The sequence below is a fragment of the Schistocerca gregaria genome, chromosome 5, assembly GCF_023897955.1.
Source record: "Schistocerca gregaria isolate iqSchGreg1 chromosome 5, iqSchGreg1.2, whole genome shotgun sequence".
NCBI classification, from domain to species: domain Eukaryota; kingdom Metazoa; phylum Arthropoda; class Insecta; order Orthoptera; family Acrididae; genus Schistocerca; species Schistocerca gregaria.
In genome coordinates, this window is record NC_064924.1 from 263,678,557 (window position 1) to 263,699,161 (window position 20,605).

A 20,605-nucleotide genomic window follows, 5' to 3' on the forward strand; every position below is an offset into this window, starting at 1 on the left:
TCAATTGATATGCATCATCTGGTTAAATGAATCACAGTTCTTGTTATACGAGATTGATAATTGTGTCCAGATAAGTTGAACAGCTGCTTGAAACATGCACTGTACACAGATAGGCCAGTGAGCATGGTATTATGCTACAGCACAAATTCAGCTCCACTTTTATGGGATTAGTGGTAATAACTGAAGACACTTTGATAGCTATGAATTGTGTGAACATTATTGAGAACCACCAGCATCTTCCTCATCTTCATTGATGACAATGTCACCTTGAAGCAGGTTAACTCTCCATTTCACATGGCCATAATCATGTTATAGTGGTTTGAGGAGCATGATAGTGAACTCACATTGATTTTGGGGCCACCAAATTGGCTAGTATGGATCCCATAGAATACATATGGGACACTATTTGGTGCCTGCTTTGAGCCTTGAAACCACTGACCTGTAATTGAGGGGAACTGCTTGACATGAACATAGGCAATTGCTGCTCCATATCTATGGAAACCTTGCAAAAACTTGTGGAATTTATACCACACAGAATCACTGCCGTACTGTGTTGCAAAGTTGTACCAACACATTGTTAGGCAGGGGCTCAAGAAGTGGAAAACAGGATTCAGAGTAGTATAAGGAAGTAAATAATAATTTCATCTCCAGTGTTTGCTTTGAAAGTATATTCTGACTATATTTCCTGCAAATTCTCTTTGAATGTTCTGTTTCCCCCATTAACTGTGATTCATTAGTAAATTCATTATTTTAAGGAAACTGCCTGTTTTATTGTCTAGCCATCTGAGTCAGAGAAAACATTAATTATTACATGTAAATCATATGCAACTGTTGATCAAAGAACAAATTTATACACTCCTGCATGTGTTCAGACCAAGTCTTGGAACACATTTTCCACCCTAGTGTGGGTATTTTAAAACCATACCTTGGAACGTGATGAAAATCGCAATCTTCTTCATCTTCACCACTGTGAAACAAATCTCCTCTGCTGCAATCTCTTCACTTTCCATATTTTAGGAGGAGATAGTTGGACCAAAACAAGAAAATGTATGAAGGTGGGAGGGTGATCCAATCTGCATGGATACTGAGACAGTTATTGACGCCACTCGTGTTCCAGGATGTGCAGCGATAGAATAGTTGGGATTATCCACAGTTTGGCATTGGCACTTCCTGAGTTAGTTGCCATACCAATGCAGAACATTGCAAAGTAATTGGTACACAGCTCATATGTGATATAGGCACTTTCATTACATCTGACAAGTAATGCTTGAAGTGGGTTCAAGTAAAAGGTAGGAGATGTATGTCATGTAGCTGGATCATCCATTTGGGAATTATCTGTAGAGTACAAGATTGGGAAATGGAAGCACACACAGATAGACTGAAGTCTTGTATAGGCTGGATGGGCAATGGGAAATAAGGGTGGGTGAAGTAAAATATCTTAGTAAGATGAGATCTCCAGGTGGGAATATCATCAATGTAGGAAAAGACAGATTGATACTTATCATAAAGAAGACAATTTAAATTGCAGACAGGCACAATTAAAAGACAACTACATAAAGCTTTTAGCCATATCCTTCATCAGTAAAAGAGAGTCTGTTTTACTGATGAAGGCAGTGACCAAAAGCTTTATTTAAAAGTCTTTTAATTGTGCCATCTGCAACTTAACATGTCTTCTTCATGGCAAGCAGCAATCTGTCTTTTCCCACATTGTTAGTAAGATGAAAGTGATATATCCCCTAGCATGACTAGAGGTAGTTAAAGTCATGGTGAAGGATGTAGTAGGATCTTCTTATGGTTTACCTAGGGGAGTCCTAGTTGATGGATGATTACCAATTGTGGAATGTTTGTTGTGATTATGCAAAGGAATGTTGTGGGAGTGCTGCACAGGATTCCCTCTTCCAGTAAAAGCTCTGGTACAGTTGTCAACATATTTGAGAAAGTCTTCCTTTCTGTTATATATTCTGCAACTCACATGACAAGACTGTAAAGAAGAACTTAAAATGAGTGTCATCAAAGAGGTATATTTGCCATTACTGGGTTCGATGTGGGCTGATATTTTTTATGTATCTATCAGGGAAATGGAGAGCAACATTCAGGAATGTAGTTTGTTTACCTGAGTAGCTGTCAAAATTCCCATCTCTACCAATTGCCCAGACCATGGAGTTATCATCAATGGATCTGAACAGGATAGCAAATATTCCTGTAGCTAGGCTTTAACCAGATGGCACACTAAAGTGTCATGGATGTGCACATGGTGGCTGCACACATTTGGTTTTTAGGTTTGACCTTCAAAGTAGGACTTAATGACAGACCAAAATGTGGTTGGTCAAGTGAAGTACTAACAACATGGTGGGTTTGGTAGTAGTGAGAATAGTAGTCGTGATGGTGATGGTGGTGGTAGTAGTAATTTTATTCATCTGTAGATCACTTTTACAAGAATACCAGACATGACTTGGTATTACAATTTAAGAACAATAGAAATAACCTAATTCATATGTACAATCACTTGCATACTTACAGGTCTAGTTTGTCAAGGATGGGACAGGTAGTCAGCCTGGCCTTACAGTATGAATCACGCCAGCATATTACTGACATAATTTAGTGAAACTGTGGAAACAGTTGGTGGGAAACTCAAAGTTCCATGGAAGCAATACTTCAAAAATGGATGTCACCTGTGACACCCTTATAGCATATCAGTACATCAATGATATTGTAGACCCCATTTTTTGCCCTTCATGGCATCCTATGTTGGACGTACTTTCAGCAAGATAATGCCATCCTGTTCACCAAGAGAGTTTCTACTGCTTGTCTTTGGCCAGCAAGGCTGCCAAATCTCTCCCCAGTTAAGAACACTTGGAGTACTATGGGCAGGGCCCTGCAACGATCTCAGGCTTATGATGACGTAAGGCTCCACATGGTACTTAAAGTGCTCAAAGAAAATATGTCATGCAGTCTCTCTGCATGTGTTTTGAATTTTTGCCTACTGACATCCTTTATTAGCTCTCAGTTTGTGTAATGAGTAGGAAAATTCACTCATTTGTCTTTAATTAGTCTGCTGTTACTGTTTTAATATGTTTGATATAGTTTAAGTGAAATACACAAGCAAATTAAGAAAAATGCATGGGGCAAGTTAAAATTACATGTGTAACAAAGTGTGTGATCTCTGACATGAAACTGACAGCTAAGAGCCACAAAAAGAAATCTCTGAGATATTTCCAGGCAATATTTTCAATTACAGATTATTTGTCTATGACAGTAAAAATATGTTACATATAAATATATATGCAAGCATGCACCCCCACCCCCCCCCCCCCAATGTCCCCCCCCCCTCCCACCCACAAACAAACACACACACACACACACACACACACACACACACACACACACACACACACACACACACACACACACCTACTTTTGTACACACCTTTCTGCATCAGAACAGCTCGAAGCTGCACTGAGCAGAAGCACATTATGTTCAATATAAATCAAGAACAAACAAAAATTTATTGCAAATTTTAGTATTTTCTTACCACCAACTCTCTGTGCTTGAAAGAACTTTGAAAACAGGAGGGGCCATTTTATTTTTGCAAAGGTCACAACATCTTCTTTCACTTTACTCGCTGGAACTCTGTCTTTGACGTAGTAGCTCTGAAAATTAGAAGTTTATTTTAAAAAGTAGGCCTTGCTTTTAATTTCAAACAAAATATGTAAAACAGAGTGAGATTGAAATGAGCCTCAAGTTCCCTATGTAGCAAAAAATGAATTTCCATAGCACCATTACATACTGACACACACACCAATGAGTTGTTGTATTGAATCATATTATTTTTTGTTCTTTTCTTTTCTTATCTATGAGCTATATGTAAACTGATTGAGTTATAGACACCATCAAATGTAAATTAACAAGTTGTTTTGTGACAAGGATAATGTTTTGATACATCATTAAATATCTGTATGAAACAAAGTAATGTTATTAATTTATGCATCTTCTCCCGTTTGTTTCGGGAAGTGGTAGCGTACTGACATATGCTTGGATCCATCATACCAGCATTGTTAAAAATGTATATTTTAACCATTCATTAAAAGTATTATAAAAAGTTATTGGAAATGGAATATTTATTTGCTTGATTATGAGGTCAACTCCTATCTGTTCATTGTTTCACTTGCCACCAAGATCCTGTTCGGTGCAGACAAGAACACTTTATGCGGTATCTGCAGGAGCATTGCTACATCAACATTGTCACAATCAAGACTAAACAAAATGGAATTAATGTGAAGGTAATAACTCAGACATGCTAGGCATCTACTGAACTTGGTTCATTTACACTAAAAATATTGTGCATCAAGTGACAGATTGACAGTTTCAATGGTTGCAGTGATTATTTGGTAACGCACTCTACTTGAAGCAGCAGTATGTAAGGCAAATTATGTTTACTGACCTTGAACGTAATGATATTAAAGGTCTGTTGATGTTGGTATCAGTTAAAGTTCAACCAAGATTGTGCACATATTCATAAATTATCTTCAAAATTTTTTTAACTACTCTTGCCAATCAATTTTTCCAGTTATTCAAGCAATTATTAATCCAGTTCCACTTATACATCCCTGTTCATTGTAGACTATTTACTTTCAGCTATTTATATATTTATAATTAAATTATAATGTAAATTACATATCATACATGAAATGATAGACTAGAATATAAAATAAGTCAGATTTTTACACAATAAAATTACTATACTCTGAGAAAGTAGAAGTATATAACGTTAAAAATAGGAGGTTTATGTGGTTCCATTCTTGAGTACAATAACTTTCAACTTAACAAGAAGCAGAGTTATGTATAAGTATGCAGCAAAGAGGATAGAACATTAAATGATACTGAAACTTTAGATTGGGCAAGAATTAAGAATCAAGAATTTTATCACCGTAGATCATTTTACAATGATATTGGCTTTGTCATACAAGATGTACTAGTACATACAGAATAATAAAATAAACTTCTGTCAATACTTTATAGAATACATTTGAAGCATGGCAGTGTACCAAATTACAAGGATATCTTTTAAAAGTTAACGCAACAAGCTATCTTATAATCTAATATAATATGGTATTTTATTGTTTATAGTATAAACTTTGTAATTACACATGATTAACCATAGTACAAAATAATATGTTTAGCTACAGACAACTTTTAAATGCTTGTATTCTCCTCAGGCATCTCAAAGAATTCTTTAATGTCATAGAATGGATGATCTGACAGCCAGCTGTACCACTTAATTTTAAAACAATTTGTATCCATAGACTGAAAATGAACTGGCAGTTTATTGAACATTTTGAGTGGGTTAACTTTGTGGGAATTTCCTGTTCTCGCTAGTCTGTGGTACGGTATGTCTAAATTACCATTAGCCCTGGTGTTGTGTTCGTGTATTTCCCTTCTGGTAATAAATTCTGAAATATTATTTTTAATATAGAGTACAGACACATAGATGTATAAATTTATAATTGTAAGTATTCTGAGTCTGGAAAAAAAGAGGACAACAGTGCTCCCTATGACCTCTTTTACATATCATACATATGACTTTTTTTTGTAATTTCAATACGTTTTTGATGTGAGGGGAGTGCCCCCCCGCCCCCCCATATAATCAGACAATATGAAATATGTGACTGGAATAGCCCAAAGTATGTCACCCTGAGGTACTCCAAGCTCACTATCTCCCTTATTTTCAAGAGAAGGTATGCCACCCGAGATATTTTTTCACATGCATGATTGGCATGTTCCTCCCAATATAGTTTTGAGTCAATGTGAATACCTAAGAGTTTTACTGACTTATTGCCTACTCCATTTGATGTTCCCATTAAAAGTTGTTGTGTTTTGTCAGGGTTGCATAGGAGCTTATTGGCTGCAAACCAGTCCAGCGCCTTATCTAGTGCCGGCCGCGGTGGCCGTGCGGTTCTAGGCGCTCCAGTCCGGAGCTGCGCTGCTGCTACGGTCGCAGATTCAAATCCTGCCTCGGGCATGGGTGTGTGTGATGTCCTTAGGTTAGTTAGGCTTAAGTAGTTCTAAGTTCTAGGGGACTAATGACCACAGCAGTTGAGTCCCATAGTGCTCAGAGCCATTTGAACCTTATCTAGTGTTTCTTTTGTTAGGTTATTCAGATCTGAAATGTTCTGATGTGTGGTAAGTAGTGTTGTATCGTCAGCATAACACACAACAGGGTGAGCTATATTTTTAGGTAAATCATTAATAGCGACAATGAAGAAGAAGGGTTCAAGGGTAGACCCTTGTGGTACACCTGAGCTGATTTCCATGCTGGAAGAATTTAAATTTCTGACTGAAACGAATTGTTTTCGGTTACTTAAATAAGAATTTATCACAGATAAAGTGCTCCCTCTCACCCCATAAAACTCTAGTTTCCCCAGTAGTATGTCAACAGGAATGCAATTGAAAGTTTTGCTTAGGTCACATAATACCAGTGATACCATGTTATTATTTTCAAAAGCTGTTAAGGTTTGGTCAATGATTTCCAAGATGGCCACTGTTGTGTTCTTCCCCTTTCGAAAGCCAAACTGATTGTTACATAGGATATTGTGTTTTTCAAAGAAGTTGCTTATTTCTGTGTGTATCAGCGCCTAAAATACTTTTGAGAATATTGGAACAATGGAGACTAGTCTGTAGCTTTGGGGGAGATGTTTGTCTCCTTTTTTTAAAAACTGGGACAAGAGTGCATCCAGAAAAACTCCAAATTCTACACATTTATTAAAAATATAAGCTAATGGTTTGGCGATTGAGTGTATTGTCTTTTTAATTATGTTATTTGATAACCAATAACAGTCCATACTTTTAGAACCTGAAAATTTGGATACAGCTTTTATAACATCAGCAGGTGTGACAGTCCTCCATTGAAATACCAGGTTAACAGGCACTAGTGTTCCAACAAGGTTCATTGCAGATGAATTTGTTGCTTTGATACTGTTACTTATTTCTTTAACTGAGTTTAAAAAGTACTCATTTAATTCTTCAGAATCAAGCAGAGCTATTTCTGTGTGTTTCCATGTATTCTCTTGTTTTATTATTTGCCAGGCTGCCTTGCATTTATTGGGAGCTCTTTCTATATAGTTCTCCACTGCTTGCTTTTTTGCCTGAAGAAGTTTAGCTTTATAGTATTTTTTGCATTTCAGATATGACCTATGAATGTTCACACTCTGTTCTGCCCCTTGGTCAGAGGCTTGTTTATGCATCTGGTAAAGCATATGCAAGTTTCCTCTAATTTCTACTAGCTCTTGTGTGAACCAGTTCAAACTTTTCTTTTTCATTTCATTTGGATATCTAATTTTTTTAACTGGTGAGCAAGAATACCATAAATCTGTGTACTTTTTAAAGAAGTTACTAAAGCTAATTTCAGCTTCCTTTTTTTCCAGATTGACAATTATATATAAAGTCCCAACCTGCACTTCCTAATCTATCAACAAAAATATTTATGTACTCTTCCTTCTGTCTTCGTACCCCAACTACTTTAGATTCTTCAGTTTTAACTGGCTGCCTCTTACAGAGTGTAAGGAGTAGTGGTTCATGATCTGCAAGTCCACTTCCTGCAAGTCTAACTGTAAAATCCTCCCCATGGAAATTCACAATAATATTGTCTATACAGGCATTCTTATGTGTGGCACAGTTATTTGTACAATAGAGGTCTAATGATCTTAGCATATTCAAAAATGTCCTAGCAACTGGTCTCTGTGTGTTTACCATTTCTATGTTGAAATCACCACATAAAGCAATTCTCGTTTTACTCTTCAATATTTTTTTAATTATTAATTCACATTTTTCAACAAACAAATTTACATCACCTATATAGACTAACTACCACTATATTTTCATTCATTACTTTTACACAACTAAACTCCCCATCTAGTTCTGAGGAGTATGTAGATACATCAATTTCCAGAAATTTCCAATTTCCAGAAACATTATTCCTTCTTTGACAAAAATTCCCACCCCACCATTCTTTCTCTGTTTTCTACATATCATGTCTCCCACAACATACCCTTGGGGAATGAACATATTTACTTGTTTTTGTGTTAACCAGTGCTCACATACACATATGAGATCTACATGCTCAGTGTTAGATAAATGTTCTAATTCTAAAATTTTATTTCTGATACAACATATGTTAACTTGTAGAAAAGTAAGTAGTTTGTCTCTGTCGGTATTCCTCTGAGAGCAATTTGACTTTATATTTGAAGTTGTAGGTTCCATTAATGTCTTTAATCTTGATGCACTGTGATCATATGTGTTATGATAGTCACATACCTGTTCATCCACTTGATGACTCACTTTGTTAACTGCTTTTGTCTGTGAAACCACTGCTGATCCCACCAAAAATCCTGGTCCCTCGGTTGTGGTTTCTTTTTTCGGGTTGACTGCCGTACTCCACGTGTTGGTATTCGCATCCTTTGAGCTTGATTTGCTGTTCCTCTTATATGGTGCCTTCTTTCCTGACAACTCATTTGCTGCTTCTTCAAACTTTTGCACTGTCCTCTTGGGTAAGTTTATTGCTTGAGTAATTGTCCTCTCCACACAAACAGAGTTCACTTTTAAGGATTCTGTTGTTATTTGTGCTGGAGTTGTGTCAGTAACAATTCTCACTGATTCTCTATGTGAGACTACAGTATCCTTCCATTTAAGTTCTATTGTTGTTTTGTACACTTTCCTGTTTGTTTCCACTGATTCATAAATCCTTGTGGCAATTAGTTCTTTACCAGTTGCATTAAGGTGTTGTCCATGTGCTGTATGAAGCTCCTTGTTGCTAGGAGTATCAATAAAACAAGTGTTATGGAAGCCTTTCGCTACTTTTTAGCTTTCTGTTTTCAGATTGAATTTCTTGGTTTACACAAGAAAATTCAGGCAGGTCATGTCTATATGGTACACCAACTACAACCACCTTTGTATTTGTATTTTGTAATGCTGACAAGGCTTTATGTAGTGAACGAATTGCCAACTTGGTTTCATTCTTTACTACATCATTAGCCCCTGCCCAGATAACTGCAAAATCTTCACTTGTCAACTTATGTAGGTCATTGCATTTTTTTAGTATTACACTAGTGGGGGCACCTGGTATCACCTTCCCTTCAACATCACATTTATTTGAAGCTAAGTTTAAAATGTTTCTTGCGCAGTCTCTGCCATGGCTATCTGAGGCAACGAATATTTTGGGTCTCCTATTCACTGACTGACTCTCAGGAGCAAAGGTTTGCATTTTCATTGCTGCATCCATAGATTGATTTCCTTTTTGAACTGCGTTCTGTGTTGGGGTATGCACACTGTGTTGTGAATCGTGATTTATGTTGGGTGCATCAAATCTGTAGTTTTTGCACATTTCTATCTTGCCTGATTCTCACTTCTGTAGTTCGTTTGTTAGCAAACATATAATTGTTTTCGAGTAGTTAAGTTCATTTCTTACTATTCTGGGTTCATTCTGTAACTTTTCGCACACACATGTTTTTAACAGATTTGTTTTGATTTCGTCCATATCGTCACCATCAGTACGAAAACACTCACTGCATTTCCGGCTTTTCACTCTATTCGTTGAATTTACACACGAGTAATGGAATTTCCTGTTACACTTTACACAACACACGCCTTTTCAGAGGAATGCTTTGATAGGGTAACTGGAAGCTAACTACAAAGGAAACAGAGGAAATCCTGGTCCTGTCACAATTTTCAGTTGTAACTCCATACTGATATTGTCATGATGAAACAACAATAAGGGTCATCAATAAAGTACAACACTGAGAACTACAAGAACATTTATTACTGACACCAACATACAGCCTGAACAGAACTGATCTACTGTATGGAGAGTGGAGCTATTTACACAAATATCAAATACTCCCACATATACAAACATTACAAACATAAAATATTTTAAGGACCTTCCAGAAGTTACAAATACTAAATTATAAATAACTGCAAGTGATCAGGGTTGAGGTGATACCCACAGCATGACAGCCAGTGATGCTAACCACTGAAGATGGCAATATAGTGGCAATATGAAAGTAGTTTGCGTGACAAGTGTCTATCTGGTTTGACATAAATCACTTATTCTGTTTTATATTACAATTGAATACAGATATTCTTAGATGATAATGTCACTTCAGAACTTACAATTAACTAACAGCCACATTGTGTCAATGATACAGAAACTGTACAAATTAAAAATATTATGTTACACAAAATAAACATATCAATTAATTTTTATTTTCAGCCATTTGAAATTCATTGCTACATAAAGTCCTCTCACAGACCAGTCTGTGTACTAACATTTCTATTTCATCATCCTGTTCTCATTTTTTATTTTATGGAATCCAGCAAAGTACTTCCCTGATACATCAACCATGCATAGGCCTGGCTCCCTGCCCTATCTTCATTTCATTTTCATTACTGTCATAGTTATGTCTTCAATTCCAGTTTGTTTCTATCTCTTTCAGTAATTCTCATTACAAATCTCTTCATTGTGCACTGGGCAGCTCTCAGTTTGTGAGTAGTTTTCACATTTAGAGACAGTTTTCCACAGTCATCAGCTAAAACTGGTAATACTAATTGTAAACTTTATCTCTTAGGAACAATGAAAGCTTCATTTTGAAAACACTGTTCATTTACCAAACATGCTCCAGGCAATTTCTACTCTTATGTTTAGTACTTTACCTGTCCATTTAACTGTTGGCTCCAGCTGCTCTAAATATAAAAGATTGTCAACTTGATCTACAATTTCATTGTCAATCTACATTACTTTATTTTTAGTGTACTGACTGAACATTGAATTAGCCTTATTGTAATTAATTTTCAATCCTTCCTCCAAACTTTCTCTATTAAGTTCTTCCATTTGCCATTGAAGTTTGTCTGTTCTAGGGGCAAACACTACAACGACATGGCTAAAAAACAAGTGGATCAAATATACTCCACTAACATGTATTCCTGATTTGTTTTTTCTAGTTAAAGATCTGACAACTTTCTCCAGGGCTGTTGGTAACATAGGCATAGATCCACTCAACATCCCAACACACTGGTACTAAGCTGATAAGGGGCTTTAAATTTTAGCAAGTAAAAGAACAAGAGATAAGCAAAATGATTCTACAGCTAAAAAACAAACACTCAACTGTTGGTATTGTCTTTCCAGTACTGTAATTCCAAAACTGCACAAATGTTGTGATTAAAGCAACTACGCATCTCATCAATCATAACATCAAGGAAGGTATGTTTCCTAATGAACTGAAAACGGACATTGTCAGACACACACACAAAAAAAAAAAAAAAAAAAAAAAAAAAAAAAAAAAAAAAAAAAAAAAAAAAAAAAAAAAAGAGAAGAAGAAGAAGAAGAAGAAGAAGAAGAAGAAGAAGAAGAAGAAAGCATCAAACCACAGAAAAATGTCACTGACTCCTACATTTAGTACAATTTTTGAATCAGTGTCACTGGCACAGCTTAGTACCTTTTTCACTAAAATCAGTCTCTTCACAGAAACCAACATGGATTATGTAATGATCGCACCACACAACAGCTGTCACAGGACTTTTGCAATAAGTCTGTAGCTATCTAGATGATGGAAAGCATACTGTAGGCATATTTTTAGATCTCACAAAGGCTTTCAATCTGGTCAAACATGCACTTCTCTTGCAGAAGCTGAGGAAATACAATATCACACACATATCTTTTGAAATCCTATCTACTTGCTGCAATTTTGTCATATGATGACATGTTGGAGACCGTGGCTGTTGTTTGAAGACAAATGTTGATGGTGTTAGGACAGCAACCAGCTGGTACTGGGAGATGAAGAGACTTGTACAGGATAGAGTAGCATGGAGAGCTGAATCAAATCAGTCTCAGGACTGAAGACCACAACAACAACAACGTAAATACAGATATAAAATGACTTGTATTAAAGTTATGTTTCATGAATAACTTACACAGGTACTTCATCCTTCTTATACTCTTACACTTAACTGACATGTCCATTAATCAACAGTTTTAATTTTGCAGTCCAAAAAGTAATGAGACACTATTAGCAATTGCACTTGTCATAAGGAGGGTATAAGATGAACATCAACAAAAGCAAAACGAGGATAATGGAATGTAGTCAAATGAAGTCGGGTGATGTTGAGGGAATTAGATTAGGAAATGAGACACTTAAAGTAGTAAAGGAGTATTGCTATTTGGGGAGCAAAATAACTGATGATGGTTGAAGTAGAGAGGATATAAAATGTAGACTGGCAATGGCAAGGAAAGCGTTTCGGAAGAAGAAAAATTTGTTAACTTCAAGTATAGATTTAAGTGTCAGGAAGTCGTTTCTGAAAGTATTTGTATGGAGTGTAGCCATGTATGAAAGTGGAAGGTGGATGATAAATAGTTTAGACAAGAAGAGAATAGAAGCTTTCGAAATGTGGTGCTACAGAAGAAAGCTGAATATTAGATGGGTAGATCACATAACTAATGAGGAGGTATTGAATAGAACTGGGGAGAAGAGGAACTTGTGGCACAACTTGACTAGAAGAAGGGATCGGTTGGTAGGACATGTTCTGAGACATCAAGGGATCACCAATTTAGTACTGGAGGGTAAAAATCTTAGAGGGAGACCAAGAGATGAATACACTAAGCAGATTCAGAAGGATGTAGGCTGCAGTAGGTATTGGGAGATGAATAAGCTTGCACAGGATAGAGTAGCATGGAGAGCTGCATCAAACCAGTCTCAGGACTGAAGACCACAACAACAGCAGTTGTCATAAGAAGGATCATTACTCTTGGCAGTATAACTGAACATGCATCACTGTCTAAGTGATAGCCATCATTCCTTGAATTGTCATAATTAGTGAACACCAATATGAAAGGAATGAACTGCCATATCAGAAACCAGACAGGCACAGAAAAAACAACAATCCTATCCTGGGTCCACAAAGAATCACAGTGATAATAATGAGTAGAAAATTTCATGATCTATATCATCCTTTTATTCCTCATTTTCTGCTATTATGTCTGCACCTCTCCTCTCCTGTATTATTTCCCCATTCCTCCTTTCTCTCATACATCTTATTCCCTCCCATTTGATATGCTCCCTCCTCTCCCATGCAATTTCCCCATTTCCAACACCTTTCATAACAATTCACTGCAATTATATATTGTGTGTGTGTGTGTGTGTGTGTGTGTGTGTGTGTGTGTGTGTGTGTGTGTGTGTGTGTGTGTGTTGTGTGTGTGTGTGTGTGTGTGAGGGGAGGGGGGGGGGGGGGGGGGGGAATTAGCTGAAAACTACAAAAGGAGTAAAAATCTTCTTTAAGTCGGGGCTCCACAGTTTCAATAAAAGGCATTTTATATCTACCATCAAACAGCTCTTTGGTGGTCTGTATAAAAATGTCTGCCAAAAAGTGGTACAGTAGTTTGAAAGCTAGTAAAAGTATGACCTATTACAATGCATCTATGCAGCACACACCAATCAGCTACAGGTGTGTGGTTAACATCCCTGTTTTTTGTTTATTGTTTCCATCCTGAAATTTTCATTATTGTAATACAGTAATATACCTCACTTAAAAAAGTGCAGAACTAATATAAACACACAGAATCAAGCCTAGAACATACCTTCTGATAAGCATCCAAAACAAGCTTTCCCCAGCGAGGGAGTATATTATCAGGGTCAATCTTCCAAATGTGAGATGGTATGTAATTGGGTAACTGTGTGGACAGAATTTTTTCATCCATATTTGTTCCATACTCAATATAATACTGTTGAGCTGCCATCATTGCTATATCACTTTCCTGCAGAAAAGATAATTAAAATATTGAAGAAAATTATTAATATTAATCATAATGCAAATTTAATGTTTCCTTTCACAGAACCTTCAACTTTCCAGTTGAGGGTACAGTAGAGACAGAAGTCATTAGTTATTAAACTTATCATTCCTTCACTTCATCTATCTGTTTTTCTTTTTTTCTTTTTTTTAATGTAACAATTTATTGCCACATAAACAAGACTGAATATGTTTCCAATCTTGTTTATGTGCCAGTTAACTGGTCAACTATATGGCGAGTTTTTAGGCTTTCCATTATCATATTTACATTATTGAGAAAAAGTCGATAATTAAAACTAAAATATCAAAAACTTTCACTTTGCTTACAAATAATATCATCAATTATAAATCACAAACTGCAAAAAACCCAAGGTTCATCAACTACTGTACTGAACATGAATGTTAATTTTGTAATTGAAAAAAGTGAAATTTAACCTATATAGATGGTTTTAATTTGTGAAGATGTTATGGTTAATGTAATGGGCAAGTATCAATTAAAACTAAAAGTATTCAGTGCACAAAAAATTGGAGCACAGATGACATGTAGCATGCAGGTTCATCATTACATCTGTTTCACATACCTCTTAAAGGAACAACACAATTTAGTAATATTCTCACAATACAAATAAAGCCCCCTCCTTTTGCTTCAAAAATGTAACACATTCCAGTCACATTCATGTGACTACTGCCCTTGTTCACTGTCATGTCATGTGGCAGCAATAGCTTTGGAGGGTATGTAAAATGTGTTGGAAAACAGTGCAGTAATTGTCTAAAGTGGAAACAGAGCAATTTATATGACATCCAAAAGGGCATGATCATTGGCTTTTGGGCCAAGGTTGGAACAATTTCTAAAATGGCTAAGTTTATAAACTGTTCATGTGCTGCCACGGTTAAAGTATAACAATGAAAATAACCTGTTTCTCACTATATAATTTAATTCAATAGATAAAAATTCTACTCGCCTAGCAGTCACAGGAGACACACACATAAAAAAGGTTTTACTTATGAAAGCTTTAGGAGCCAGTGGCTCCTTCTTCCAGCAGAAGGGTTGAAGGGGAAGGAAGATGGGTGAAGGAACACGACTGGAGGGGTTTAAGAAAAGAGTGGAGTTCTGAAAAGTCACCCAGAACCCTAGGTCAGGGAAACTTACCAGATGAGATAAGAATGAAAATGGTTAAAGTATACTGTACATGAGAAAATGGTACTATTCAAAACCAGCACCATGTCAACTGTGATGTATCATGGGCCATACATGACAGGGGTGAACAATGGCTGTGGAGATGTGTACAGGCGAAGAGATGTGCAACTGTTGAGCAACTGACTACCCAAAAGAACCAAGGGGCTACCAACAATGTTTCCTCTATGACCATTCAGAAAATGTTGCTGTATGTGGGCCTCCACAGCAGGTGCTTGGTTCATGCAACCCATTACTGGCAATGATGGCTGGAATTTGCACAGCAATACTGTAAGTGGACTTGCACTGAGTTTCAACAGGTGGCTTTTTCAGATAAATCATGTTTCATGCTCCATTGGACTGAAAGCTAATACACTGTAACAATCATCAGAACAGTCTGGGCTTGAGGAGGGAATGTTATAGTCTGGGGAGTGATTTCTTGGCACACCCCAGGGGATCTTGTCATTCTCAAAGGTACAATGGATCAACACAAGTATGCATCTATCCTTGGGGGAGACATCCACTACTATACGCAGTTTGCTTCTCCTCAGCACAATGACATCTAATAGCAGGACAATGCACAGTGCCACACAGTTCACAGTGTATGTGAATGGTTTGAAGAGCACTAGGATTAGTTTACCATACACTCCTGGCCACCAAACGTCCCAGATTTAAACTCAACTGAGAATCTATAAGACCACCTCGATCAGGCAGTTTGTGTAATGGACCCAAAATCAAGAAACCTGGTGCAGCTGGTCACGGCACTGGAGTTGGCATGCCTGTTGGTACCTTTTACAACCTCACTGTCTCTTCCTACATGTACTGCAGTGGTCTGTGCTGCAAATGCTGATTGTTTTTTGACAGGTGGTCACAATAAGGTGACCAGATAGTGTATGATAAACATGGGTCTACACCTACATCTATACTCTGTAAATCACCATGGGATGTCTGGCAGAGGGTACATAGCAGTGTACCAATCATTAAGGTTTCTTCCTGACCCATTCATGTGTGTGAAGAATGTTTCAAGTCTCCATCCATGCAGTAATTATTCTAATCCTATCCTCACAATCTCTGTGTGAGCAATATGTAGGGGATTGTAGTGTATCCCTAGAGTAACCATTTTAAGCCTGGTTCTTGAAGATTTGTTATTAGACTTTCTCAGGATAGGTTACATCTTTTTTCAATAGTCTGTCAGTTCAGTTCCTTCAGTATATACGTGACACTCTCCCATGGATTAAACAATCCAGTGACCATTTGTGCTGCTCTTCTTTGTATATGTTCAATATCCTCTGTTAATACTATCTGGTATGGATTCCTCACACTTGAGCAAAATTCTAGGATGAGTCACATGAGTGATTTGTAAGCAATCTCTTTTGTAGACTGATTGCTCTTCCCCAATATTCTACCAATAAATCGAAGTCTGCCACCGGCTTTACCCACGACTGAACCTATGTGATCATTCGATTTCATATCCCTACAAAATGCTCCACCAGCTATTTGTATGAGTTGGCTGATTCCAATTATAGTCACTGGATACTACATTTTTTCATTTTGTGAAATGTAAAATTTTAGATTTCTGAACATTTAGAGCAAGTTAACAATCTCTGCACCATGTTGAAATTTTATTAATATTTGACTGAATTTTTATGCAGCTTCTCTTAGACAGTACTTCATTATAGATAACTGCATCATTTCAAAAAGCCTGATTTTACTATTAATACAGTCTGCAACATCACTGATGTGTAACATGAACAGCATGGGTCCCAACACACTTTTCTGGGGTGCACTTGAAGTTACTTCTACATCTGATGGTGACTCATCCAAGATAACATGCCGTGTCTTCACTACCAAAAAGATATCTGTCCAGTCACAAATTTCACTTGGTACCCTATACGATCATACTTTTGACAGTAAGCATAGGTGCGTTTCTGAGTCAAGTGCTTCTCATAAATAATCACTGCATCTACCTGGTTGCCTTGACCCAATGCTTCCAGTATGTCCTGTGAGAAAAATGGGAGTTGCGTTTCACATAATCGATGTTTTCAAAATCCTTGCTGGTTGGCATTGAGGAGGCCAATCTGTTCCAGATACCCCATTATGTTTGAGCTCAGAAATCATTCTAATGTTCTGCAGCAAATTGATTTCGAAGATACTGGACTATAGTTTTGTGGATCACTTCTACCACCCTCCTTGTAAACAGGTGTGACCTGTGCCTTTTTCCAAGAACTAGGCGTGTATCTTTGTTCGAGGGATCTAAAATAGATTATAGTTATAAGAGGGGTGAGCTCAGCTGCAAACTCAGTATAGAATCTGACAGGGATTCCATTGGGGCCTGGAGCTTTGTTCAATTTTAATGATTTCAGCATTTTAATGATTTCAGCTGTTTCTTACCACTGCTGACACTAATACCTATTTCATTCATCTTTTCAGTGGTACAAGGAAGAAATTGTGGCAATTCTCCTCAGTTTTCCTTTGTAAAGGAATATTTGGAAATGGAGTTAAGTATTTCAGCTTTTGCTTTGCTACTCTAACTTTCAATTCCTGTCTCACTCGCAAGGGACTGAACACTAACTTTCTTTGGGTTTTGTAGAATATCATTTGATAATATTCTACTATGGTAATCATTGAAGGCATCATGCATTGCTCTCTTGACAGCCAAATGCATTTCATTTAGCATCTCTCTATCTATAGCCCTACACTTTGTTTTACACTTATTATGCAGTAATTCCTGTTTATTTAGCAGTTTGGTTACAGTGACTGCATACCACAGAGGTTGACTCTCATTATGAACTGTTCTACTGGTGCATATCTATCCAGTGTGTGGTTGTGTAGTCAACTATTCTTACTTGAGTCTGAGTTCCTCTACTTGCTCCTGACCTGTGTTCAAAGTTTCAAATTCCTCATTAAGATATGACATTACTGATTTTTTTATCTAATTTACTGAACAAATATATCTTTCTGCTTGTTTTAGTTGTACTTTGTACTTTGGTAATCATTGTTGCCACAACCACATCATGGCCAATGGTACCAGTTTCGATGTGGTCATCCTCAGAGAGGTCAGGTCTATTTGTTGCAATTAGATCTGATGAATTTCCATCATGAATAGTATTCCTAACTACCTGTTCTAGGTAGTGTGCAAAGATGACATTTAGTGAAGTTTCACAGGATGTCTTACCAAACCCACCACTAAGAAAATTGTAATTTTCTCAATGAATTGTTGATGATCAAAGACTCCAACATTGATTAAAGTATGACTTGGGAACTTAGTGAACTGAGATTCCTCTGAAGTTTCAGTTACATCAGAAGATGAGTGTGGTGGTCAATAGAAGGATTCAATAATCATTTTATGCCCACCCCTGATACTACATCTTGCCCAAAAAATCTCACATGCAGCTCCAATTTTTATCTTTGTGGATTCACTTTTTTCCACTGCAACAAATACACTGCCACTATTTTCCCGTTTGCCTAACCTTTCAATAAATAATTAAATTTTACCCAAAAATCTCACTGCTATCAATTTTAGGTTTCAACCGTCATCAGAAGACCACTGTGATATTGCTATTTCATTTTTCAGTGGAAAATTATGAAGAGAATAAATTTCCAGCTACCATGCAGTAAAGCTTCTAGGTGCAGCTGCAGGTACATTGGTATAAACAAGAAAACTGTAAAATTATGAGAATGAATTGCGGACCAGTACTTTTTAACCTTCACCACCCTCTGCTCCTCTTCTCCCTATGGAAAGAACTAATATCTCTGAAAGCTATGAGCATTCCAATTAATTTCATGTGTCTATTGATAGTACTAAATATTTCAACTTGAGAAGATAATAATTGCCCATAATTGTGTTTTATAATTTTATAATATTTGTTCAAAATCTGATAACTTTCTCCCTTTGCTTAGCTGATCACTGTTCAACACTCCTGCTTTATATCATGCAGTGAGCTATCTTCATTTATCTTCTACCTTGCACTCTCTGCAATTTGATATGTAATTATTGACATAAAGATTACCTCAACAAACTGAAACTAAAGAAAGATAGCAAAACCTTTAATAGACCAAAGATGTTAAACATGAATGAAGTATGTATAGCAATAAACATTTCCCAATTATGTAAGTAAACAACAGGTCAATTGATGCAACTATTAGTAATTTATGAGCTCAATAAGTTCAATAAAAATGTCAGTGGTACAATATTTTACCTTGTCACACCTGTACTCCCCAAACATAGCACCACGGACCACCTGATGGTATATCAGATTTGTTGCAACACTATCATCAGCTGTATTGTGCCAGGGTGCAAATATTTCTTTGCGGAAATACAACCTCCATTGAGCATTTTTCTCTAGTACTCCCTTTTCTTTTGCATACTGTTCACACTGAGAAATGACATCCATCACATGTTCTTTGGTGCTTCCTATTGAAGTTACCTATGGACCAAAGGCAACAGAAAAATTAACAAATAATTATTTAAGGCAGTATTATAAAATTCAGACTCCTGAATGGAATGGATTCTATCATGAAATAAGCTGTGAATAGCATGAGAAACTGTTCCAACAATAACTGAGACAAAGTGTCACCCATCACTCAACTGAGACTTGATTACAGTTAGAGATAGGTTGTGTCTGACACAAGTCTCAAGTTGTGCAAGTGGAATGTAAATGGGCAACAGTCAAAAGATTTATTAAGTAAGTAACCTGTAACTAATTCAAGGACAGCAGCAGTAGTGCTTTTATGAAGGACAGCAGCAGTAGTGCTTTTATGAAGGACAGCAACAGTAGTGCTTTTATCGTGCTGGAAACCAGACTCATTGTTTGATAGGATATTAAGTGATTCAAAACAGTTGCTCAACTGATTCTATATAAGAGACTTAAAGATTTTTTTAAAGTTTGTAGTTTTGGGATAGATATCTTTCACCCATTCTGAAGAAATAACCTAATAAGAAAAGGGAACAGATCTCATGCAATATTCTGTGCATCTTTAAAAATAAAAATAATAAAGTTGATACAATAATCTTCTGCTTTACATTACAGTCTGTCACTTACCTTATCCATAACAGAAACAAAAACTGAGAAGCCAAATGTGTCAGTCAAACCAATATTTTGGCTCAGATTATCACACAGTTCTTCTGCTGTGGTTGCTGAATCTATTTCAACATTTTTATATGAGCCATCCATAAATGTGATTTGAACAATCATAGGCTTCTTTGCTTTGGTTGCCTATGAAAGAGAAAGGAATTTTACAATTAAAAAATTCTGAATCCTCAATTTTCTATTATAGACTAGGGGATTGAAAATAAATTAGTAACAGCATTACAAAGATCACCTCTGGTGACACACCAAATCACCTTACATGCTGATGATGGTATTAATGCATCATGGAGAAAAAAAGGAAGATGATGGAATCATTATAGATGAAGCACAAACTTGGAATTGGGACATAAATCACATGTGTCTCTTTCAAAGGAACCATGCTGAAATTTGCCTTAAGCAATTTAGAGGAATCACAGAAAACCTAAATATGAGTACCAGACTTGGATTTGAACAGAAGTCCTAAATATGAGTCCAATGTCTTACCAGTGCACCAACTTGCTAGGTAACAAA

The 20,605-nt window shown here is 36.6% G+C and overlaps 1 protein-coding gene across 1 annotated transcript in view; it reads right to left on the reverse strand.

Annotated features, from left to right (window-relative positions):
* LOC126272544 (myosin-VIIa-like) overlaps positions 1-20,605 on the reverse strand; it is a 332,006-nt gene that overhangs the window by 115,395 nt on the left and 196,006 nt on the right. Inside the window, exons 23-26 of the mRNA XM_049975462.1 lie at positions 20,048-20,221; positions 19,205-19,432; positions 13,623-13,799; positions 3,534-3,651 (exon numbers count right to left, since the gene is read on the reverse strand). Of these exons, the coding sequence (XP_049831419.1) occupies positions 3,534-3,651; positions 13,623-13,799; positions 19,205-19,432; positions 20,048-20,221 (697 nt within the window). The remainder of the gene's footprint in view (positions 1-3,533; positions 3,652-13,622; positions 13,800-19,204; positions 19,433-20,047; positions 20,222-20,605) is intronic.